At 44.6% G+C, this 26723-nt stretch overlaps 1 protein-coding gene across 7 annotated transcripts in view; it reads right to left on the bottom strand.

Annotated features, from left to right (window-relative positions):
* Positions 1 to 25684, bottom strand: part of CAMK2G (calcium/calmodulin dependent protein kinase II gamma) — a 119710-nt gene extending 94026 nt beyond the window's left edge. For 2 of the 7 annotated variants that reach the window (XM_030241016.2, XM_030241017.2), the window contains exons 1-2: positions 25057 to 25679; positions 23112 to 23206 (exon numbers count right to left, since the gene is read on the bottom strand). In XM_030241016.2, the coding sequence (XP_030096876.1) occupies positions 23112 to 23206; positions 25057 to 25121 (160 nt within the window). In that variant the 5' untranslated portion in view covers positions 25122 to 25679. Of the gene's footprint in view, positions 1 to 23111; positions 23207 to 25056 lie in introns of all 7 variants that reach the window. The other 5 variants (XM_050975938.1, XM_030241019.2, XM_030241021.2 and 2 more) reach the window with 5 other exon arrangements.
* Between the last annotated feature and the right edge of the window lie 1039 nt (positions 25685 to 26723).

Here is a 26723-nt window from a genome sequence, read left to right as displayed (position 1 = left end):
TTCTAGCACTAGATTTTCAGATGCTTTGAGCAATTAACTTAGCCTAATAGCCCAGCCATAACAGAATACACCATTTTACCGAGACACAATCCAAGACTCCAAAATTCTCTGCATTCTAAAAGGTTTAGGCCCAGTATGACTCTCTGCTTTTCCAAAGATGATGCCTGCCCAACAATCTGACTTGCTTTGACCAGACATTAGCTACTTCTGAAAGAATGGAGACAGACAGGAGAGAAAAGGATGAAAAAAAAGAGGGGGTATTGGGCTTTCTGTCTGAATTTAATACCAAACCTCAGCAGACACCAAAATGCAATGACTGCCTTATCACCTTATTACACAAGCTATGAGTAAGGCTTTTAAGGAAAAAGGGCAATATTGCCCCAGAGATACCCATTTGCTATAGGTGCTTCTAATAAAGGGCACTTCTTGGTGTCTCCTCTTCCATACCAGCTACACAGAAACTGAGTAGTATCAGTATGCTCTGATATACAAACATTAAATGCACTTTGAAGAGGCATCCAGCCATTTATCCTGATTCTCCAGAGTCAAAAGACATTCTAGACATCTTGGAAGTGATGGCAGAATGTGATAAACTGCATCTTTGCTCACCATGCTCTTTTGCATACTTTTCACAAGTTATAGAAAGGGTGATAGAAGGAGAAGTGGCAGCTACTGCAAAAGACATTATCCCCTAGCAAAGGATTCATAGATGTAAAAGCCTTCCTTCCCTAGCAGCCAACAGTTAACCCACGAGTGGGAATAATAAAACACTGGATTGCAGCACTTAATGACCAAGTCAATGAAGAGAAAGAGGAAGAATATTTACATAGATCCAGTAGGCAAAACACACATTTTTAAAAATGGAATACCTAAGTTCTATTCCAAAATACCTAGAATGGAAAAAAATAGCTGAATTACCATTGTCTATGCAAATTGGTAGTGATGCTACATCATAGATGTGATTAGAGAATGCATGATTAGTTGTTTGATCCCAAGGAATGCTCGACAATGGGAATGTCAGGATAAATTATACCCAGTAGAAGCATGGGTGCTCAGTGCTTCCACCTCAAAAACAGACAAGCTAAGGAGAGCAAGAGACAATTAATTAAGTTTTAGCACAAGCTTACATCATGGTATTCAGATTTGCTGAATTACTTTTTCCCTTCCTTCTGTAAACACCTTATTAGAAGATATGAAATTCCAGGGGAAATCATCTCTGTTTTGACTTTACAGAAAGGAAATCCCAATCTTTTCAAACACACCAGTCTAAGAAAACAGAGCAGAGGCATATCCTTGCAATTCTGGGTCAAACACACAAATCTTGGACTTGTGGCACTGTACAGCAGGAAAGAGCAAGACCTGGAAAAGAAAATCTGGCCAAATGTGCATGTAAAGCTGGCACTGGTGAGTGGCTTTGGCCATCAGGCCACAAAACCTTTGCACCAAGAACTAATTTCTCCTTCCACCTACAGAGCAGCGCTCTGCACACCCCCATCAGTGCTCTGCTCCCCACTTCACTGCCAGCTGCCTCCTTCTCCATGCACTGGCCTGCTCCCTGTCTAACAATCTTGCAGCTTCACTGGGGATGCAGCAGCTCACCATACAGCATATCTGTCAGCTCCATTTTAAAGGAAGGTCCTAGCCAATGCTCCTACATGTCCTAGGTATCCACTGGATTCCAATTTCCACACAGAAACAGCTTCAGAAATCTGTTTTCAAGAAGGTGATTTTCTCCCCCAGATGGCTCAACAGTCTCTACAGTAGGGCTTGAGTGCTCTATGGCAAACACTCCAACTCCTCTCTTCCACAAAGGACACATACATTAGCATATAAAATATCCTGAAAAATTACATGAACCTCCCAAAACCTGCTAGAGGCAAGGACAAAGTGGTTTGAAATGCTTTCTTTATAGCACAGAAACAGCTCCTCTGTAAGCAGACACTAACACCCTTCTGCGTAGCACCAGAGGATAAAAAGACAGAAGAATTGCCACTGAGCTGGACACTGTCTATCCATCTAGGACTGCTTTGAGCATGTGATCCTGCCACAGATGGCAGTTAATAGGATGGTGCCTTCTTAGGAGATGAAGTTCAATTAAAACCCTGAGGGGTGTGGTACCATTAGTTTTAGTTGGCAGCCAGGGTACAGAACCAAGAAATTAAGTCTGTCTTCACTAATCAATGCTGCCCCTAAAGCAGGAGAAGAAACATTCCCTTTACATGAAAATCTCTCCTTTGTCCTAAAATGTGCCCACTTCATCCCAGAGCATGGAAGTTCTCCCAATATACAGAACCTATAACCACAAAAAACTGTAATTCTTAGAACAAACAGAGCAGTAACAGAACCAGAGAAATCCTTTTCAGTGAAAATGGACAGCGTGGTCCTGTACTAAGTGAAGCTATTCCAAGTCTGACAGGCGTCCTAACTGAAAAGGGAATTACTAAAATGTACATGGGAGTGGAATACTGAGTGGGAGGACACCAAGGCAGAGATACAGGTAGCTTTCACTACTCTAGACTTTCCCTGTAATGCGCCTTACTACTTTTTCATATGAACAGTCGTCATCCAGGCAGTCTCCTTGTGTCCTTTCCTAGGCAGGAATGTTGGGGTTTTTTGTATCTCAAATCCAATAAAATCATTGCAATCCTCCCCTTTCCTTAAGCAGGATTATTCACATATTGAAAAGCAATGTATATCCTGTCTAACTAAAACAACACATGATGCGGAGGTGGCAACACAGTAAAATACAAACATAGCCAGATGAATAACTATGTTAAAAAATCACTTTTCTACTCCATGGAACTGCTCTGTGTTGTTGGCTCAGATGCATTGATTTGAACAGACAAAAAAAAAAGGTTTTACTACTGCTGCTCCCACTGAGGCTTGGGAAAGCAAAGCCAAGCCTACATGCCCCAGTCTCAGCTAGGCTCAGTCTGGGAAGCTCTTTAGCTCTTGAAGCCCGAGGTCTGCAAATCCCCAGAAGGAGCTGCAGATCACGGGCACATATGCAGAAGAATAATTAGTTTCAGAGCCAAGACTGTGCTCCTCCCCCACCCCTTAAATTAAATAAGCCAAGAAAGAGTACACAGCCATCCAGTCATTCTTGAAGAATTATTTTTCTGACTAGCTCTGCACTTTAGGGATGCCATTTTTCATTATTGTTAATAGGTCTCATTAACTAGAAGCTCTTAAGCACAAGACCATTACTAAATGCAGTTTACACTGCACAAAAGCAATGCCCTTATTGTAGCAAGGGCAGGAGGGAAGGAAACAGTTTGCCTTTCCATAAATACCAACAATTCAAACCCAAGCACTATTTTCTCTTCATTTGGGTTCACAGTTACTTCAAATTAGTAGACAGTTAAGAGAAGGATGGTTTTAAAGATCTCCAGTTTGCAATTAAGCTATGCCTCATGACTTAAAAATGAACAACACCTTATTTTAAAACAGAAGCTTTACTCAAGCCAAACTTTCAGACCTTTCTGGGGTTAATGATCACATCATGGATTTATGAAGATATGCAACCACACCCTTAAATTTTAGGCACATAAGCAACCTAAATAAAAAAAACACATATCTCCCCCCTGTCCCCCTCTCACATACAGACAGAACAGTGAACTCTCACTTCTGCTGAAAGTCAGAAATAATATGTGTATTTGGAAGCCCAAAGAGAAGCCTGAATAAAAATTTCACTTTTATGAAGCCACAGAACTACTGAGCACACAGGGAAAGTTAACTTCTTCCTACAAGAGTCATCCCAGGCAGGCCTTCAGAGGGATGTGGACAAGTTCAAGAAGTGGGCCCATGAGAATCTCATTGCATTTAACAAGACCAAGTGCAAAGTGTTGCACCTGGCAGGGGCAACTCCAGGCATCAATCCAGGCTGGGGTATGAACCAATGCAGAGCAGCCCTGCTGAGAACTTGGGGGTGCTGGTGGATGAGACACTGGACATGAGCCAACAACGGGCACCTGGAGTGCTGCCTTCAGCTCTGGAGTACCCAGCACAAGAAGGACATTGATTGGTTGGAACTAGTCCATAGGAGGGCCACCAAGTTGATTAGAGGGATCTAATCAACTTCTCCTATGAGGAAAGGCTGAGAGAACTGAGACTGTACAGGCTGGAGAAGAGAGGGCTCCAGGGTGACCTAACTGCAGCCTTCCAGCACCTGAAGGCAGCCCACAAGAAAGATGGAGAGGGACTATTTACAAGGGCATGTAGTGACAGGAGAAGGGGGAATGTCTTCAAACTGAAAGAGGTTTATATTAGATATTAAGAAGAAATTCTTCCCTGTAAGGGTGGTGAGGCATTGGCACAGGTTGCAGGCACAGAGAAGCTGTGCCTGCCCCCATCCCTGGGAGTGTTCAAGGCCAGTTGGATGGGATTCTGAACAACCTGCACTTCTGAAGGATGTCTCTGTCCATGGCAGAGGAGCTAGAACTAGATGATCTTTAAGGTCCTTTCCAACGCAGGCCTTTCTATGATTCTGTGATTCCATGAAAATTGAAATCCACTCAAGAGTCAGAGAAGTACCTTCTCCACTTGTTTTAGTGTTTCAGCCCTTCACAAAACTTGTACAATCACCAGCACTTTCAGTTAGTAATATAGCTGACACCACTACAACTTGTGCCTTGAAACAACTTTTAATATCATTTTCCATGGAGAAGGCTTGACATCATGGACTTTACACTTTCAATTCAAATATTGCTTAACTCAAAGTGAATTTCTAATCATGAACAGACACCCTGTTTATTTGGAGGTGACCAGCATATCATCCACAGAGAGAAGCAGAACAATGTTTATAGTTACAGCATAAAAAGTTTATTCCAACCATGCACCACATAGAGGTTGTTCACAGGACTGAACCTGGAAGAATAGTGCTTCACATCCTCCTTCACAGTATTAACATTCTTTTATTCATAGGAAGTAAAAAACTGGGGGTGGCAGGGAAATGCTTCTTAAGTGTCTTTTATATAAACCTGCACCACACCGAATTTCTAAAAACAGCATCATGGAATGCTACATTTTCTTGAGGCTTTTCTTTTCTCCTCTGTCCTCCATCAAAAAAAACCCAACAAACTTGCAGAAAAATTCTTTGCAACCTGGAGGCCAAAACATTATGTGCAATAGTGCTAGCATAGGTCCATGCATGAGCATTAGTCCTCAGCAGCATTACACACTATGCAAACCTGCTAAAGATGAAAATAAAGCTCAAGCACAAAAAGACAAATACAATTTCCAAAAGTGGAGAAAGTCAAGTCATGATGGGCAGTACCTAAATTTAATATACACTCATTGCCAGACCTCTAATTAATTTTGCCTCGTGTTCAGTAACCAATGGTGTCTGAAACCTGCTAATTCTGGTAGAATAGCAACAATACAACTTGCAACATGCCAGAACATCAGGACAGCCAGGTGGCAGAAAGGACAGACTGAAAAAGGATAGTGTCTGGATGTACATTGCTGCTTTTTTTCTGCTGTTGTTGTTTTGTTTTGATGGTTTTTCTGGCTTGTTTGTATCAAGACATAGGATGAATCATTCCCAATGCTGTAGTCCAGCATCCACCCCTTCCTCCATCTTTCACTCTCCTGCTCTGGTGTTAGGAGAGCACCTTTCTCTCCAAAGGGAAGCCTGTATTCTTTGCTGATGTTATAAAGAAAACAATTGTCAATTGGAAAAAGAAAAGACATGTATCTATGTTTCAGGATGATCCCAGTCACCCTGTACAAAGGAAAGAACGGCTGAATCTCGTAATGCAAAACACAACCTGAAGAAATAAGTCGGTAAACCCTTTCCTTTTTAAAAGCATTCCTCTTCTAATATACTGACTTAAATTGCACACAAGTTTTTCATTCTTTTTTTCTTATCTACAGTATTTTTCTAAAGGCAACAAGTTTGAAATGAATTATTGAAAAGATAAATTTTCTATGCATTGCACAACCACATTTGTTTTTATTATAGAAAGGGCAGACCACAGAGCCTCTAACTATTTTTCACACTACACTTTAATTAACCTTAATCACATTCCACCTCTCCCTACTATTTTCCTTTTCCCTCTACTCTTATATGGCTATTCCTTGCAGCACTACCACAGCATGGTTTCTAACTGTCTTCTAAACAAAACCTGAATCACCCTATTTGAAAAGTAAGCAGTATCCCCAGCATACACATTATTAAGTGTAGAATAGCTTTCTGGTCATTGCCTCACAGTTTTTTTCCTTCCCCTGGCCTGGCTTTAAGTTAATGACAGGTCTTCAGCTCTGTCCTATAACTTCTCATTATTCCTTCCAATGAACTAACAGTAATCTTCTTAAACACACACACAAGATTTTATTTCTCCCTGGGTGGTAAAGGATGTTCTGCTCTTGAAGACTTCATATTAGTTTGACATTATCATATGGTCAAGAGGGCTTGCAGTAGTATACCTTGTGCACCTACAGCTGTTTCCTGGGGAGATTTCAAATGCCTAAACCCTGCATCAATATGGATGCTTCTAAATTCTCCAGGAAGGCAGAAACCTTTGCACTAACAGACAGATTATTAACCAAAAGACACAGCAAGAGCGGGGCAGAACAGTTTCCTGACAGCATCCCATAATCCAAATTTTCACAACCGAATCAATTACTTAGATCTCAAAATGCAGACAATTTTAGAGTTTATCTAAATTCTTGTCATGAAATTGGGGTTTTCTTAACTCTTAGGTACAGTTGCTTATCTTAGAGATTTAAGTTTTCATTTCTGCCATCTTATTTTAACACACTTCAGAAAATAAACTATTGCAGATGGTACTGTCCCTGTAGTTATGAACACAAGGTAATAATTTTACATCTAAGTGACCTCCTTTAATTCTTCTGATTGGTCTTCAAACACACACACACATATACACACAAACAAAACCATTGTGTGCTTATTGTCATGTAAGAGCCTTCTTCTGTACCAACAGCAGTTACCTCTGATTGAGTTTTCAATCCTCTTCATCTGGAAATATCACAGAAAGGGAGAGAGTCCAAAGGCATACCAAATATAACATATTTTGGAGCTGTATTACAAAACAGTAAGCAAATCAGAGCACAAAGTAGTACAGAAAACACATCAAAATATTATCCCTGTAACCAGCAAACTATACCACAACTCCTCATACTACTACATGCTTTAGCCCACGTTATTTTCTGCCAAATGCCCACAGTTTTTTTTCTACCTACACTCTTCCTATCACTGTTACAGCAAAGAATATGACTTGGACTCTTTTCCTAACACATCATGGCTCATTGCCAAGTGTTGTGGAAAGCACTTGAAAATTCACATCTTTCTCAGTATTCCTAAGTGTAAAACAGGGCTAATACTTCCCTGCCCAGCAGTAGTACTGGGAGGATCAAGGATATTTAATGAAACCTGTTGATGTATTACACAGATGACAGGTTGAACAACTGAGTAAGACTGAGGGTACATGGTTAAAAAAAGCTGCAGGAACAATTTCCTGGTAGTGCAGAGGAGCACACTGCAGTGGAATGATGACATTCTTTCAGGTAGGGGAATACAAATTTTGGAAGGACAAAACAGTGGGGGCAAAGAAAACCAAGCTCCTGGAAAACAAGATTAAACACCCACAAGTGAAAGCACCCTGGGAAAAAACCTACTTGGAAGAGGAAGTTCCTGGCATTGACTCCACCTTTACCAACACATGAACAGAACAAACCATAAGGCTCTCCCTGTGCACAAGGGGCTACAAAAGCTCCTTCTCAAACCCAATGCGCTCCGATTCAGCCATCACTGTCAGAGCTGTCCAAGCCTGCACACCTACTGCATCCAGTCCCAGTTTTCCCATGACACAGCTGTACAATGTGGCTCTTGAATAAAAGGCTACATGATAATGAAGCCACTGGTCACCAAACAGCTGGATTTATTTTGAATGAACCAAGGAAATTTATGCTTGAATGAAAATGAGAGATGCTCAGGAGGGAAACAAAACCTCAAAATTTCTAAATACTCCTAATACTGGTATTCAGCAGAACATCACTGTTCAATGAATAATGCCATCCTTCACTGCAGGAGATGCTGTGGGGCCTCTGTCCATGCAACACCAAGGTTACATCCATTGCTTCTTTTTAGCTATTCCAGACAGCTGGGAGAAGGAAGGATGCTGGAAATGCTGCCTTGATTTGATATTTGAGAGACATCAATGAGAGAAGTAAACTAAAAAGAAAATCTTCTTAAAGGCACAGATGAATGGCGCTGCACCACAATGCTGAATGACTTCCCTCCGAAAGAGATAATACCTCCGTTAAAATACGCTCTTCTGACAAGAAGGAACATCAAGCCCCAGGGGATTAGAATAATTAAAAAAAAAAAGGTCAAACCATCTATTTTAAGGCTAAGTTCCCCTAGCAATGCTAGGAGAACTTTAAATTAAGCAGAGCCAGCAGTAAATACAGAGCAGCTAACCAGACATTTCAATGAGAAAAGACTTAAAGTGCACACATGTGCCGCAGCAGATACCACCTGTAGCAGAGCCACCAAAATACTTCAGTACCAAAGAGCAAAGCGCACCATGTTCTCAGTAAATCCATGTGGCAGCAGGTAAAGACAGCGTGGTTGCCTCTGGCTTCTGAAGAGTCCAAGAACTTCATCCTGTGCATATAAAGTGCTCAGGCTCTTCAAGGTATTGTATGGAAGCAAGACAGCAAGAAGACGTAATAAAAGCTACCACTCACTAAAACAACTTCAAATGTCAGGACTACTTAAAAACATACACAGGGTTATGCATGTATGCTACACACATAGAAAGAAACTCTTTGTATATAAAAGCATAAAGAGGAGTTTTTAAGCACTGATAACTTTGAACATGATATGGAATCAGGGAGGAGTCTCCCCCAATCTTTCTGTAACTGGCTTTTCTTGCAGGCAGCTCACAAGTCTCTGTCCCACCCACTTGAGACTGCTGCCACCATCCCTGCACCGCAGCCACACAGCTTCCTGATCCCAACAGCAACAGGCCTGAAAACCAAGTTTAACTTGGTTAAACTTGTTACCTTGATCCAAAGCTACTCAAGGGGCTCTGCTTCCTATGCTCTCTTCCAGGAGTACAGTACTGGCACACAAAAGCTATTTCCACAAACACTCCAAAAGTTCTTTCCACATGCGTTTTTCTCACACCCAGCTGCAGAAGATCCTGGTTTCCAGAGCTACACTAAAGCAGCCCCTTCTATGGTTGCTTCAAGACATATGAAATTCTAAAGAGATCTCCAGTCTACTCAGAAACCAAATAACTGCCCATCTCCACCACTTCAATAATTCCTTACTGAATGGTTCTTCTGAAATTGTTTTCCTGATTCAAGGCATAAGACTGAAAAGGAAAAGAAATGTGCTGCAATACAGAGGGAACAGACATCTTCCTCTCAGAGGAAGACACAGGTGCTTCTTAAGCCAAGTATTTTGTCAGCCCACAGCCTTGGTCTGTTGAGCTTTTTAACCTGCCTGTATTACATTCATGCTTTGTTAGATATAGATGCCATAAAGATCAACTTTTTAGGCGTTGCAAGTCACAGACCTGGGGGGTGGGAGAGGTGTTTCAAAAGAATAAGCACACACCTTCTCCTAGCCTAGACCAGCCATTTGGCAGCAACCCAGTGCAACATAATACATCCAGTACAAGGAGCAAATTGCCTGTGAGGGACTGGTCTACACCGACACACAGCTCTGCAGCACTGACATCCCTATATACAAAAAATAAAAAGTAAAAGGGCAGAAATAAACTCCACTGCAACCAAAGTAAGGCTTTATTTCTTTTTAGTTTCTTTTTTCTTGTTTTCTTCTTTTCCCCTGGGCTAATTCAGAAGCCCATTATACTTTTAACAGGGTGTTATGCTGCACAGTCACTGGGGCTGTGTCCCTGAGTGCTGGCAATGTATTTGTAAGGAACTCATGATCTCCATGGGCACCTTTACAAAAGAAAGATCAGGCATGCTATCAATGAATTGGGAGCCCTTTCTGCATCTCAGTGACATTTTCATCACCATAACTGGCCACGGGTAGAATATCCCAGGAAGCAAACCCTAAAAATAACTTCTTACAACAAGTCAGACAGTCCCCCAGCAAAAGGGGAGGGAACATTGCTTACACACAGTTAGCACAATTTGGTTATTACGAGAGGGACAACAAGTGTCCAGAAAACAGGAGAAGCAGAGAGGAGCAGAGGAGAAAAAGTGGGTGTTGAATCTTACATCAATTTTTTCAGCATCACCAATGACTGTCAATTGGAAATGCTTTTCCAAGTGGAAATAAAGAAATTAAAATAGAAATATGGAACCAAATCTTCCCAGAATACTTTTAAATACAGTGAAGGAAGAAGCCTTGCCAGAATACAGCAGAATGAAAAGCATTATTTACTCCCCATAAGCCGCAGCCACCTTGGAGGAAGGTCCTTTAGGGCCCTCTCCAGCAATGGCCTAAGGGGCCCTAGGAATGCCTGTGAGCTACAGAGGAATTTCTTCACCAGAATATCCTCAGAAACTTGTGGATGGGGAACAAGGAAGCAATTGTACAAGCGCTCCTGTCATAGCTGATAGCCAGGCAGTCTTTCAAGGAGCTTCTACTTCCTGGAGAAGCAGAGGAGAGGCAAGGGAAGAGCAGAACAACCAGTGGTCCACTCCTCAGCCACATGCTTAAAGCCACAAGCTCCCCAGCCAGCCTTCCCGACATGTGCTGGACGGGCTGCAATCCTCTCAGATGGCTCATCTACCCCACCTGTAGCAGGACTACTGCACACATGGCTCTTCTCCTCCACCTTCCCCTCATAGCAAGTCACTCAGCAGCAGTCCCCACCCTGCCAGGTGCAACACCTGAACAGCCAGGGCACTCCAACTGACTCCACCTGTGGGCTCCCTCCCAGCATCATCGCTTTGCACGAGCACCTGGTCTCTCTGACAGCCATGCAACAAAAGACAACACAGTTGTAAACCTGCAACCCATGGGGCCTCTGTGCACTTCTGACTGACATGCAGAAGCTCACGACAAGCTCCAAATTCTAACAGGACATCCTGTGTAAGAAGGGAGTGTGCTATAAAGACATCCTGACAGGACTGGCCCTAAGTAAACACCTGGTTAGACTGTGGCAGAGTGAGGAGGGGAAAAAGCATGACAGGATTTTCCAGTTCCAGGATTGCTGCCCACTGTGCTTTTCCATGTTTTCCTGCCCCTGAGCAGCTGATGCATACACAGGCACAGAAGGGAGGGGCTCCTACCATCAGCACTGTGCTGCCATCCCTTTCTCCTCCTGCAAAAAGTCTTTTCTGAACAAGTTTCCGTGTGCTTTGGGGAGGACCCAGCCACAACTGCAGACACTGGGCTCACTTGCTCTCACTCCCTCCTGATTTACAGAAGTTCCCTGCTAACAGCTGCATTGCAGATGAACTCTCTTAAAGTGGACACGCAGCGAGACAGTAGGACACAGAGCTGCTCCAAAGGCAACACAGCCATATCAGCACCTTCTCTGCTGCATTCACAGCAAATGTACATGTGCAAGAACTCCAGCAGCTCTGTCTTAAACTCACTAGGCACAAAGGGTCCTGAAGAACACAGCCTAACAAAGAGAAACCACACCAAGTGAGCTTATTTCTGGACATAAGTTCCCTTCTTCCCCCCATCAGCTGACCACATCAGGTGTCATGGTTTTGGATGAACCAGCTAAGTATCAGACTACAGTTGGTTAGCAAACAAGGTAACAGTGCGACAGGGAGGCAGATCTCAGCAGTGTCAAGTCACTGCAATGCAGGATCCAGGAATTCAAAGATGCAGAAGGAAGAATTTAAGTTCCTCTGGCTGACTCGAGCTGCATGTTGCCTTGTTCCTGAGCCAACCCCCAACATCCCTTTAGATAAGGTAACTGCAACCATGAAACCCAGATTTTGTTTCCAAGACAGGGAAGAAATTTTGGCTGTGCTTTCAAATGAGAAAAAAACTTCAGCAATTAGCATTTCATAATTCATCAGGGAGATAGGAAACTTCTTGACTATTTGTGAAGTGGTGGGAGGGAAAGCTTTTTAAGCTCAGCTTCAGGACTGCTGAAGAAACTAAATGTACATTGCCACAAAGAGTTAAGAAGGCATAATGTCCTTCCATAAAACTGTAACCAGGTGTGCAGCAACATAAGCTGCTAGCAGCAACTAGAGGCACCTGAACTTGTTAGCAATATTTAATAATGATTATCAAAAAAGCCAACTGCCATGGGTCCCTTTTTTCATATCTTCTTGCTGAAATTGGCTGTCTGGAGAAGACAAATGAGAGCTCAACTACCAGTCTACTACTGTAGAAGTGCTTCCACACAAAGGACAAGCTGACCAGCACTTCAGTCCTCAACATCATCCTTATTAAGTGCAAGAGCAATTCAGACAGACAGAGAAGACTGTGGATCATTGCTCTGCATCAAAAATTTTAATCCAGGCAACTTCAAAACATGCAGCAGACACAACACAATACCCTAATCTGCAGAGCTGGCAGATTCTAGGCCAGATGACACACGAGTCAAACAAAAAAGGGGAGAGCTGAAAGCCACTTTTCAATCTGCAATTCAAAAATCAGGAAAATTTAAAGTAACACAGGAGCTATGAATCACTACTTTAACTTGTAGTGAGGAAACACATCATGACAATCAAGCTTTGTCTCTGTAAAGGCACCAGTTATAAAATAAAGCTGTGCAACTTCAATGCTCCTAATCTCTCTGACACAATCTCAACAGAGGACATTTGATACCCAAAGCTTACATGGACAGGCCCTGAGGCAGGCAAAATTAAACTTAACAGCACACCAATTCTATTGGCAAACAACAGAAAAGTCCTGCTTGGCATCATCAGGCCATACTCTCTAGTGGCCTCCAAGAAAAATGTTCCAGGGGCCAGTAAAGACAAGTTCCTCCTTCTACATCTATTTTTTTTCCTCCATCCAATGGGCAATTTCTTGGCCCATTACTCATGAAATGTTATATGCTTTGACATAAAGGAATATGAGGAATTAAATAAGTTTTTTTAAAAAAAGGAAAAAACCAACCAAGATACCCATGGACATTTTCAGAATGGCAGCTGCTCTAATACAGTAGAAACACAAAGTTTATTCGGCAGGCACTGGAGACCAATATAGAATGAGTTTAACCAGCTGTTTTCCCTGAAAAGGGAAATGTAATTTGAAATGTGCATATAGGAAGTGCATCGCAGAGAGAGCACTGGACTGTCCCCTATGAAGTCACATTTCAAGTCAGGTGTATGAGATCAGGTCTCTAGCAGCAAACAGAGCGGGATAAACACACACATTTCACCCACCTCCGGAGCTGCAGGAAACTTTACAGACTAAATTCTGCTGCACAGGCAAAGAGACCCCTTGTGAAAGAGAGGTCCCTGTACAAGAACAGGGAACAGAGGAAGTACACTAAAGTTTAAGGATTTAGCCCTTCAGTTTCCTTTTTTTCACCTCAGACGTCAGGCTATGTCAGACTGCTTCTCCTTTTCTCACTGCTCCCCTGGGATTGAGAAAACCTCTTTCAAAAAAGAGTTGTCTTCAACATCAAGAAATGACATCTCTGTCTTCACAGCTATCACTTACCACAGTCTACACCAACTGACTTATCAGGGATGACACAGTAACTGCAGAAGATAAAGCACATCCAAACACTGAGTTGCTTCACAAGACAAGCTGCAGCCTATACCAGCTAACTCAGGTGCCTAGGGAGGAGTAAAAGTGAAGGAAAGGTAAGAATCCTTTCCATAGTCTTTCAGGAACTGGCTTTGGAGGCTTAAAATCCTTGTCCTCACAAATGGCCTGTACTCACAGGAGCTTAAAAAGTCCACTGGGATTTGGCATGGTGGGAAACACCTATATCAATAATTTCCATAGATATAAGTGTCTCATTCCGTAAATAAATGTTTTAAGTTGAAGAAGCCCTTCTAGAGTGAAACTAGTTTTTATTACCACAATTCTACCTTACTAAGCCTTCAGACAAACATTTTATACTAGTATATTGTTGTTCAGAAGTTTTCCAGGCACAGCCAGATATGTCTTTCCTGAAGCTGCCTGCAAGCAGGTATCATAATAATTTGCAGAACTGCAAACAACCAAGTGATACCACATTTTGCAAAAGGAGAGCACTGAGATTTTGGGCACTGAGTGCAGAGACCCCCTCACCAGCTCTGTGCTCCCCAGCCAGCTGCAAATCACTAATTCTCCTAGGACCAGTCCTTATTGCGGTCAAGCTTCACAAAGGAGGCTGCAGCACAGGGTCGTAATAGGACTTCCTCACACCCCAGAGGAGGGAAAACTGCCAAGCTTAGCTTCTCTCATGCACTGCCTGCCCACTGTGCTATCAACTGTGCTATGCAGGGACACTGCCCCAGCTCTGGGAAAGGAATAAAAGCACATACAGTGTCAAGACCACTACTAGCCCTTGTAGTGCTGGTATGGTTTTGCATGAGACATTTTCAATGACAACAGTCTGGTGCTATTGATGACAGTAGTGCAGGCTGGTTAGAACCATGTTTGATAGTCTGCAACCTGCAGGCAACACTGAAACTTGATTTCCATGAACTCTAGTGCAGAAAATCTCTAAGCACAAAGTAAAGAACTAGACTTTACATGTAGGTATAGGGAATAGGGAAAAAAAAGACTAAAAAAGAGAGACCATCTTTTCCCACTTCTTATTTTCCACATGTCAAAGCAATGCAAATCCCAATGACTTACGCAGTGAAAGGAGGGTGCATTCACCCTCTCTTCAAAGAGGAAATCTATCAGGGCAGCGTTGCTCAGAGTTTAGACTGGAGGAGGAATGCCAGTCTGCATTCCCCCCCTGCCATCCCGGTAGTATAGGAAAGGGAGCCTGGTATTTCTCACTAGGATACTGTCCTTCGTTAATTCATCTCTCACCCTCCTCCCCCCACTTCTCTCCTATAAGAAAGTTTGATCCTTTGGCTCACATGCATCTGGTAAATTTTTCAGTCCCTGTTTGCCACTGCCATCATGGCAACAGCCCCCAGAGATAACCCAGCAGCTCTGCCACAGCAGGCAGGCTGCCACTCCCTGTCTGATCTGCCATTTAGCCTTTGGCTCCTAGGCCTACAAAGAGCTGAGGCTGCTCCCAGGCTCATCTTCGCAAGCATATTCCTTCCTTAGAGATAAGTTGACATGGCATTTGTTTTTCTTTAAAATTAACTGTATCTTCATTCCCACAATGCCTGAGACAATTCTCAGCTCAATTTCTGGGACTCTGACAGAATCACACAAATAATAGCACTGCAAAAAGGGATGCTGCCTTTGCTGTCCCAGAAAGAAAAGTTTTGTGTTTAACAGTGCAATCACCTGTGGCTTCTAGCAAAGAGAAAAGATTAGCTAGCAACCTTTTCTGAAGCACCACAGTAACCTGGACTTGTCCCAGCATCACAGGTAAGCACACTCCAAGCACAGGTAAGACAAGGGCTCATGGCTATGGAGGCTTGGACAACAGCTAACTCAGGATGGGAACTTTGGACGGGAGCAGCAGGACAGGAAGATATGTAACTCGTGCTCTCGGGAACATAACGTGAAATTTATACGTGCACACACATTCTCTGAAATGTCATCGCATTTACTCAACTCACATCTCAGAGATGGGGAATTCTCTCTCTGGCTCTGCCAGAAGCAGAGCGAGACAGATCCTGACACCAGAAGTAAAGCCACATGGTCATCTCCTCCTCTCCTGATTCCATCATAAAAAGGCAAGATACAACATTGACCAGCTCTCCTGGCATCTCTGTATTAGTCTCAGACATCAGTAATCAGTCGTTTGCACCAACATCCACATTTCCCAGTCTGGTTATCTAAATTGTTGGAGCAACAGAAATTGTACAATATTCTCTGGGAGGGAAGGAGAGTAAAGCAGCATTACTAAAGGGCTATTTTCAATCAAAGCATTATAAATTAATATAATTATGGGTTAAAGTAACTGATCCATGAAAAACATATGAACATTCAAAATGAACTCAAAATTAAAAAGGAAAGAAAGGCAGATGAAGAGTAAAAGATACAAGGAAATAAAATCTAACAACTATAGACTCAGTTTCAGCAGAAAGTCAAATCCATGCTTCACTTCTCTTTGGCTACCCTTAGTGCTCAGAAAGCTTTCTTCTTAGATAATACCTCCATTTCTTCAGAGGTATTCTGCAACTGTTGTCCAAAAATCATACAGGCAGCAATACCAGAATGTTTGGGGAGATGTTACCAAAGTATAAAGTGGTATTTAAATTTAGTAAGGTATGAAAAGGAAGAAAATGTCAGCCTAACTCATAGGGCCCCAATTTTTGAAGCATTAAGCTTATTTTTGTAAGGATCAGCAGCAACTACAGTGGTTGAAGTTACAGGGTCACATTTCCTCCATACACTAAAAAAACCCCAAAACATCTAGTGAGCAACTCAAAATTTTAAGGATGCATTTGCCCATCAGAAATCGGTGCACCTCTGTTTTCTCAAAGATAACTACTCTGAGCACTGACATCACTTCAGTTGCAAACACACAATGATGTGAGATACTCCACATTTCTTTTTTAGCATTCAAGGCTTCTTTCCTGTGCTGGTGACCCTGCTGCCAGGCAATATTGCCCTCTTTGCCCAACCAAGCCAACAGCAATAGCTCACTTTATAGTCAAACACCAGCAAATGAATGTGTTTCTTTTTTTTTTTAACATCTGTTATGTTGGTAAAAATCAGAAGATTTCAAGAACAGAGGAAACAAAAAGAAACACCTGAAATACCAAAACAGGTGACAGGTCAGAAAAAGTGGGGGGTGATGCCTTTATTGTCAGGGTTGTGCTCACAAACAACACAGTGGAGAGAAATTTTTGCATTAGCATACTTCCCTTTTAAAGCTGTCTTCACCCAATATGGAGGGCAAGAACAACTAGAAATGGGCGTGGAAAGGAACAAAAATATTGTCATAGTCCTCTCTTAAAACAGTGGAACAGTGTTGCTAACCCGTTGTTGGGGAGGAGGGCACTCTTTAAAAATTTCTTTCTGATCCACAGATGAATCCCCCTCTGCTAGTGATGATTTTGCTACTGTCTAGAGAAGGATTAAATTTGGAGACAATGAAATCTCTGTGATACAGCACAAAAAAAAGCAAATAGCTTTTTCACTGGATCCTTCTTACAAGAACTCCAAGTAACTCTCCTTACCCAAAATATCTACAGGCTGCTCAACACCCTGCTCTTCACCCTAGGGACACCTACAAATATTTCAACCGTGGCTGGCTGATCAGAGTAAATGCTCTAGAGCCAAGGGCTTTGGGACACGTGCAGGAGTTAGTCTAATCACATTTCTGCCATACACAAATCCAGTTTATATTGGGAAAACAAGAAACCTGACTCTCTCACCCAGCTCCTTTCTCTAACCTCGTGCAGAGGCAGTAGGAATTCCTGCCCAATCTGTGTGCCCACTTCCCCCCCCCCTCCTCATTGTTAATGCCGGAAATTTAATACTCAATGTGACCACTGAGAAGACAGACACAAGCTGAAATCCTGTCTGCTCTGTTCCAGCTCCTTTATAAAATATACAGCGTAAACTGAGAGGCAACCTGGGGTAACCCCAACCATCACTAACATCCACAGTGGGAGGAAGCCAGCTTCTAGCTATAGTGAGCCACAGTAAAGCAAGGCTTCCACCACTCACCACCCCAACAATCTCTGCTGACTCTCACACCAGGGTATTTTCCTGCCTGCACTGATATGTTGGGGCACGCAAAAAGCCAAGTCGATCTTCATCAGCCCCCCCACTAAGTTCCTAGGTCCACCCTCTCCTCCAAGGTCAGGGTCTCCTCTTTGGCACGACCCCTCCTCCTTCTCCAAACACCTCTTCCAATGAAATTTCCCCTACTGATGTATATAGTCTATTTGAACCCCTCTTCCCCTATGCAGGGGACTGCAAGCAGAGGCAGGTAGGAAGAACAGGGGAAGGCAGGCTGCTGGTGGGAAGTAGAGGGCTACTGTTTCTAACATCAGCTGAGCAGCCTCACCACCAGCCCCTGCTGCACTTGTGTGCTGTGGTGCAGTGAAGAGTTCAGCCGCTTGCTACCCACAAGCCCACTCCACCAACTGATTCCTCCCCTGCAGCCCCCATACCGAGCACCCAGACTCAGTCACTCCACCAGGCAGTTCCCAGCCTCATACAGTGCTCTGGGGAATATGCAGCACTCTTGCTCTCTGCTTCCCTCCATGTGTTCAAAGACCTCCAAAAAATTTCCAACCCACTGCAGCTGGTCTGCTATATATGCTCCCAGCATCTCTCAGACTTTTGCACACAGCAAAGGGGAGGCACGGGGTGGAGCTGGGGCGCAGGGAAGCTCTTCACTCAGCCCATGCAGCAGGAAGGAAATCTTCTCTCCCAAACCAAATGACTGGACCTGATTTGGCTGCTCAGCAAGTACAGCTGAGCAGACACAGTTGATTTGCCATCATCCTCAAGAAAGGACATTTGTTCTCAACCTGCAAACACAGGAACGCATAGAGGACACCCATCACAGGACATTTCTATGCGAGTCTGGCTTTGCGCTTGAGCCCCCCGCGTGCTGGGCTTGCCTGCCCCGGCGGAGCCGGTGGCCCCGCTGCAGTGCAGCACCCTGCACACAGCCTGTGCCAGCAGTGTGCGCTGCCCCACAGACACTCGAAACCTGGCAGCCTCAAGAGCAGTCCAAGGGAGTTTTAATGCAAGCAGCAGCTAGGAACACATACAGACCAGATCAAGAGAGATGTTAGGGACTGATGCTGCTAGACTTCCTCTGCAGCATTCAAGCTCAAGGTTTTAGTGTCCAGGGGAATTACTGCTGACACTTTCAACAAAACATATTGTAAAGCCCAAATCAGCAACCACTACAGAACCAAAAACCCGGACAACAGTGGTGTGGGAAAATAGCAGAGTTGGAAGTATAAAGAGTGGTTTTTTCCTGTTGGGGTTTGATACACAGAAGTAATTCCCTGCTCCTCCCACAATCCACATAATCTCCTACAGGAACAACAACAAAATAACTTGGTAGACTGCAAATTTTTATCTGGTTTACAAATTTGGAAAGATGAAAAACAGGGAGAGAAGCCACCTCTATTTCACAGTCAAAAGCAAAGCCACAGTAAGGACAGTGAAATGGACTAACTTACAAGACAGCTGTTTTTAATTCTTTCATCAAGAAATGTCACTTGCCAGAGTTAAAAGATACAGATTTTCAATAGCAAATTTAATTTAGCAATAGATGTAATACAGATAGATTTTTCCTCCCGCACCTAAAAAAAGGGCAGAAATATTACAGGTGGTGGCAGGATCACTAAATACTATTTGCTATAAAAAACACCCTAAAAATTATCAAATCCTAAAGCTCTGCCTACCGCTTTCAAAAGTCAGACTCTCTCTTGAAGTATATGCTAACAAGTTAAATTGGGGAAATCTCCCTACTGCCACTGAAGCTGCTGCTTCTCTCTTGATCTTTTATCACTGCAAGTAATTTTACTTTATTTGAACTTCATTGTAGCACTACTTGCTATGAATTTTCATGTTCAAAAAGTATATTCTGGTGAAAGCCACAAGACAACTTTCAAAAAATTACAGTTATTACTTCCCTCTACCCGTAGCGCTGGTAAAAGTCTGTGCATTCAATCCCAAAGGAATTTCAGATGACTGAAGCATTGTATTTCCTCCATGTGTAATAACAACTGCTCTTATATGTCAGCTGAACGCTGACTAAGGTGAAGTTGCTCTCCCTTTCCACAAGCATTTGGACCCTATTTAACATTACACATCTTGGCATGGTCTTCACTGGGCAGACTTAAGCATCAACACAACATGAATAATAGCAAATACTTCACTAAAGCCAAAATATGAATTTTAATTTAGACCAGCTCTCACTGACAAAATTTATTAAAAGAGAGAATAGGCATCCAAAAATCACAGACAATATAAAAAAGAGACTCCTCTCAACTGCTGACCTGGTATTTTATGAAGGGTGAAGTTTACTAGACTGAAGCTGTTAGGACCAGAACTCTGTCCATCCTCCTTGCTTTCACAGAGAAACACCATGCCTCTTCAAGTCTTTACCCTTTCATTTCATATAATTCACCCTGAAGCATTCCTCTTCCTCCTTTTCAGACACATACAGTAAGCTATTCAGCACTTCCCAGTTAGTTATCTAGTATTTCTTCATCACAAGTCTTTAAAAACAAAGGTAACAAGAAGTACTGCAGGAGGAGAGCAAGGCTCTGTTACCATTGCCTTGAACAGATTCAAGGAAAGCACTACAGGAGGCAAAACTTCTGTGAAGCAGCAATGGGCTATACTTTGCAGCAGCAGCAAGATGCTGACTCTTGAAGTAGCAGTTACTGCATCAGGTGTCCACACAGGTTCAAATTCTGCTAGAGATAGTATAAAATGTTAAATGTAGCTATGCTTAAACTGGAGAGGGGCTGGCTGTCCCCACATAAGGGAATACTCTGGCTCTCTGACCATTCCTAGAAGAAAACCAGCAGTGTGGGAGGAAGGTCAGGAGGGTGGGTTACCCTGCACAATGGACAGCGCGCAGCTGGGTGCACAGGAGAGCCCTGGACAGAGTACTGATGGGCAGAGACATGGACAGAAGTGTCAGCTGGGGGAAAGGACACATCAGGCAACACATATCCAAGATGCTGCAGAATTAACACCATAATTCAGCTCCTTAGGGAGACAGCTTTCTAAAACACCTTTTCCCAAGACTTTCTTTTTCAGGTTGTTGCATTGAATCTCCCTAATCACTGATTTACAGCTGCAATGTCTAAATAGCACACATTTCTCCTTCAATGTTTTAAAGACCTATTCCAAGGTGAATTCACTAACTTCCTATCAAAATACTCGTGTCTTTTACTATAAGTACTTTCTGTTCTTACCCCTTGAGCTCTCAGCAAGCACAGCTGGAATAACTGAGGAACCAACATATTCAGCTACAGTCACCATCCACTTTTCACAGATTCCTCAGTTCTTAGTTAAAACTTCAACACAACCTGATCAGTACCTTGTTTCTGATACTCCTCTGCAGTAGCAGAAACACACATTTTCTTTCTTGGTTCTCCTCACATTTACTCTACCTAACCAGTATGTTTTAAAGCATATCATTGCGAGCTGCCTCGAGTTGAGTAGCTAATGACCAGGCTAGCAGCCTCAATGTATTTTATTTATAGGAGGGTATGAAATCTAAATAGTAAGTATAGATCAAAACATGGCCTATATTCACCCATACTTACTTTTCCTACTTGTTGGGTCATAAAACTGTCATCACCTTACTATGAAAAACAATTTGAATCTATACATTTCTCCCTCTGTAACTCATTAAATGATCAAACACTTAAAAACTGACTCAATCAGTTTTTCTGAGAATTTTGGCCTTCAGCTAATATATTTTTGAATTTTCAACTATGTTCAGCATGCATTTTTTTCCCATTGTTCTTATCTCCAGAGCTAACTTCAATACCCTGTCCTTTGTACGACAAGGGCTTAACCTTCATGATCAGTTAATCAAACTGCCCCTCCCTTCTCCAAGCAGTCTGGTGTCCACTAACATCTGAGAAAAGCTCTCCTGAGCTTTAGTCCTCACCACAGGATGGAGAGGGAAGTCTGGGGAGCAAACACGGCATTAATGGCCATCAGCAAAGCAAAGCCACTCTTCAGACCTCTCCCATATTAAGTTGAACTAATTTTGAACTCAAGAGATTGGATATCCCACCTACATCAGCAGGCACTGTCATGTGACCATTGAGGGGACACTGATTCTCAAAAGATTTGCAGCCACTCCATTAACAATTCAGGGCTCCACTGGTTGGCCCCCAAAACCACCTCACTCAGGCTAAATACTAAATGCCTCAGTAGATATGCTTGCTTCCAGAAGTAAAAAAAAAGAAAAAGGAAAAAAAAAAAGAAAAAAAATCACTGCTTCACAGCACACTACCACTGACACTACTTCTTCATACGAACCATACAAACTACAGTAAATGGAAAATTTTCACTATTCTTCAAGCTGTCTTCTCCTCTTATCATCACATTTCATATTCTGGCAAAAAGGAGAATACATGTTCTATTTTTCTTTTTTGTAAGGATTAAGTAAAACATTATTCATTTCTAAATCATTTCTCAAGATCATTTGCTTTCTCATCATGCCATTCCCTTTCATTTCTCAGTCAACCCCCCTACTAAGCCCTCTACTCAACTAGCAAGATAGTCAAGGGCTTCATACATTAATTTTGTGAAATCTGAAAGGCCTCTAAAGGCTTACAACTCTTGCTCACCTTTTCTCGAAAGAGTTGCCTCTGGCATCTCAACTTGTACTCCCTGTTTTCAGCACCTTTCACTGAAGGTCAATTTCTCTCATTCTCCCCCTCATCCACCCCACCCACCCAATCCCTGTAATGACTCCCCTCACACTCTTTATGCATATGTATGTCCCTGGAAAGCAAAAGACTAACAGCTTGGAAGAGTTAGATTTTTTCTCTTTTCATAACACTACAGTCTCGTTTCAGGTTTTGCAAGTCTCCAGGAGTAATGAAAGCACAAGCCCCTTGTTCTAATATGCTGAGAAGTCAAATTGGCAAGATTTCTCCATCCAACATATTTCTGCCTTTGAATGCAGGCTTTTTAGCTTCCAAACACACCACCTTTAACTACAGCATGAAAGGAGCAAGGCACATAGCATCTATCTTTCAAAAAAAAATAATCACATCTGTTCTGATAAGACAGATCTCCTAGGTAAAAAAGACATTCAGCAAAATAAGTCTGCAACACTTCTCTTTATTATGAGTGATTGGTACAGACACACACATAGATGAATCTACCTCTAGCTCACGTTGAAGAAGAAAGATCTCAGGAAGAAAAAGGACAACATCACTTTACAGAGTATCCATTTCCAGACACAGGAATTTTTCTATCATCCTACACTACCTTCTTTCAGGCTCCTCTTTGCCACACAACTCAATTATTTTGAAATGTCTAAAAATAATGACTGAAACAAGCAACTCCAGATCCTTTAAATTTATTACAGCCTCAACTCCAGTGAAGTATTTTCCTACTAATACAGGGAAGAAAGGTAGATAGAGACACTAACCTCTGGCTGACAGTTTTTTGGTGTTGATGATTTTTGCAGCATATTCCTGTGAAGAATTTTTCTTTACACATCTGCGGACCACAGAGAAGGCTCCCCTGGAAGAAAAATAAAGAGGATAGGTGCTATGAAACTGAAAATGAAACTATAATAGCTACAATTCCTGTTCCCAGAGTGGACCAGATTAAGCAGAGGGTAGAAGACATACAGAGGAGGGACACAACACCTGAGAATCTGATGAACAATGTATGCTGTCTGATCAGTAAAAAACTTAAGTCTGTACAGTACTCAAGCCTCATGAAGACTTCTCAAGCTCCCTCACAGACAGCGCAGTAGGAAGAGCACACTGCTTGGGGTGAGAGAGACCATACAGGCACAGAAGCAGGACAAGAAGGGATTGATAAACAGGAGACAAACAGCCCCGAACGGCGCTGCAAACACTAGCTGGTAAGTCCATCTCCCAGAGACAGCATCCCCAGCAATCACAGCACAAACCCAGGACTCACATCTCCCGTGCTCAAGTGCAAGCTCAGTCACAAAGTCATTGCAACACTTTGCAGAAGTTACTAGTTCTCTTATATCCCTCAACCCACTTGCAAAATGGGGATACACATGTACCTACTAATGAAATGAGCAGAAAACTACAAGGCTTTCTACATTTCCTCAAGCTGGAAATATCGACATTACAACTATTTCAAAGAGAATGACTCTTGGAGAAGAGGTCTGAGAGAGAGGCAAGAAGGATTTCTGTGAGGAAAAAAAGTGAATACAAGAGACCAAGGTGAAAAGACAGAGACTGAAAATCTACAGGACTACACAATTAGTACTTGGAAACAGCCCCTTATTTTTTAAAAACAACAAAAAAACCCCCATGGTGGGTAAAGAACAACAACTAGCTTTACAAGAAAGATCTGAAAAGAGGAAAGGACAAATATGAGAAAACTAGCAGAAAATTCCAAGTCCTTCAGATCAGGAATGCAAACCCATGTCTAGGGACAAATGTCCATATTTCAACCATGAGAGAAGGGAACAGAAGCTGCACAACGGCCCCACAGACAGTTAGTCCTACAGGGAGCCTAAAATAGCTTGAATCCTTCCAATACTGCGGAGTCCTTCCTTTTTATCCCCTTCCTCAACCTCTACATACAAACCAATGAGCATCAAGGTGAGCACCAGCACTGGGGCCCGGGCTTGGTGACACACAGCTGCAGCAGCCCGGGGAGGGACAGGGACACCGGGCTACAGAGAAGAGATGCAGCAGAGCCCAGCAGTTGGTGCAGGAAGGGAGGGAACGAGCAGTAGCACCCACGAAACCACTGTCCCCATAATCCTACTCTAGCCCTTTCTGCACTGCTTTCCTGCCCAACTGCGCTCCCCTGCAAAGCCCTGTCCTAGGGTGCAGCAGCAAGTCTGCCAATGCGGAGACAAGTGCGGAGAGAGGGAGGGAAGAAGCGAGGAAGCGGGGAGGGAAGAGAAGCGCGGTGCAGCAGCAGCACCTGGTCCTTTCACAGGGACAAGGAAGTGGGGACTGAAGCATCGCGGAGTGGCTGTAACAGTGTCGCGTCCCAGCTCAGAAACAGTTGCAGGGAACGGCAACGTGCAGCTGGGAGACGGTGCGGGAAGGAGAACGGGGCAGCCAGGTCCTGAGGAAGGAAAGGAGGGAACAGAGAAAACCTCGGGGTGCAACAGGAGCGCGCAGCCCGAGACAGGCTGCAGGGACACCCGCTGCGGCGGGGCGACCCAGGAGGGCAGGAACACCTTTCCGCCCGGCGGCTATGCCGATGGAGTGGACGGGGGGCTGGAGAACCGGATTACAGCGCGACAGCTAATCCTTCTCCTGCTCCCGGGAGAGCCGGGTCGCCGGCACAGTGCCCCCAGCAGCGCCGGTGGGTCCCGGGGCCGGGGCGGGCGGCGGGGCGCGGCGCGGGGTGCACAGCAGGCTCCGTACTTGCCAAGCTCCTCGTAGAGCTGGTACTCGTCGGTGAAGCGGGTGCACGTTGCCGTGGTGGCCATGTTCGGGCTGCGGGAGGCTCAGCGTCGCTGGGGCATGGGGCAGGGCGGCGGGGACGGGCCGGGCGGCGCGCTGCTCGGCGGCCTTCCTCCTGGCTCGGCGGGGCGGCGCGGGCTCCCCCGGCGCCCGGCTCGGCGCTCCCCGCTCCGCCGTGCACAGTCACCGCTCGCCGGGGAGGGGAAGGAGGCTGAGCCTGGCCAGCACCGCGAGAACTGGCTCGGAGACACCCCGCGCCGGCCCCCTCCCTCCGCCGGCCCCGGCCCGCCGCGGGGTGTGGCCGCCGGGGGCGCTCCCGGGGCGCCCGCAGCGCCGTCGCCCGCCGGGGGCTGCAGCCGGGGCGCGGCCGCTCCCCCCGCCCGCGGGCGCGGAGCGGGCACTGCAGTGAGCGCCCCCGCCCCGCGCCAAGGGCGGGCGGACTGCGGCGGGCGCGCCCCCTCCCCACGCGCTCCGCAGGCAACCGGGAGCGGACCCCGGCCCGGGGCACCGCGGGTATTTCTCTTAATTCACCGCGTGAGGGGCGCCGGGCCAGCCGCGGCCGGATAAGCTTCCTGCGTGCGGCGGGAGGGGAGGGAAGAGGGAGCCGCCACCGCCGCCGCCCTCCCCCGGGTGCACGTCAGCGGGGCTAACACCGGGCCACCCGGCCCTTGCGTGTCGCGGCCCGCCGGCAGCAACCGCCCGGCTCGCTTCGGCCGCTCCGTGCGCGGGGAGGGAGAAGCGGCAGCTCCCGGCCGCCGCAGCCCGTCCCGACCGCAGTCAGAGCCCGGCGCAGGGAGCCCGGCACGCTGCGCTGCCGCCCGCGACCCGGGGAAGCGGGGCCTCAAGCCTTTCTGCGGATCCACCTCAAAGTTGGGCCCTGTGCTCCTGAGCGCTGTCAGGCTGCCCGACCTTGGGGACGCGTGTGGAAGTCCCCGAGGAAATGAACCATCTGGTGCAGAGGTAAAGCGGTAACACAGGAAAGGGGTTGAAACTGTTAAGAGAGTGCGAACCGGCATTCGCACACACGCGTGGTTTATGGTGATGAGACTTGGACGCAGAAGACAAACAGAAATCATCAGTCTCCCAACTACAAAAGAAAACAAACCAGTCTCTGTGCTGTTTCTACTAGCACAGCATCTGAGAGTGCTGCTGCAGTGCCTCATAGGCAAGTTTGTTTTCTCCTTTTACTTAAGTGAGTCTGTCTCTGTCTGAACAACTGCCAAATCTGCTTAATATGCAGATTTATATAGGGCAGTCACTGATCATGCCAGAGAGGAAAGGGCTGCACTGGCCTCTCCTGCGTGACTGGGAGTGCAAGCTGTGTTAAGAACATTCAGAGAGACAGATGAGGGTACCATAAGCCAGGAGTAGCATTAAACTGATCTGAAAATTAAGAGTACTGTATAAGTACCATATATTTCTTCGCCATGTCTGGACTATGAAATCATCACGTTATTCAATCATATGAAAAGCAGTGACAGCAGCTACCTGCATAAACCCCCCCTGCTCCCTGTCTCCAGGTTAAATGCAGCCAGCCCAGTGCTGCAAAGACTACACCAAAGTGATGCAGTGGGCAAAAATTCCCTCCTCCTATGCAGAAAGTAGACAGCAAAAGTAGGACAACATAA

The sequence above is a fragment of the Serinus canaria genome, chromosome 6, assembly GCF_022539315.1.
Source record: "Serinus canaria isolate serCan28SL12 chromosome 6, serCan2020, whole genome shotgun sequence".
NCBI classification, from domain to species: domain Eukaryota; kingdom Metazoa; phylum Chordata; class Aves; order Passeriformes; family Fringillidae; genus Serinus; species Serinus canaria.
This window is presented reverse-complemented; position numbering and strand designations above follow the sequence as displayed.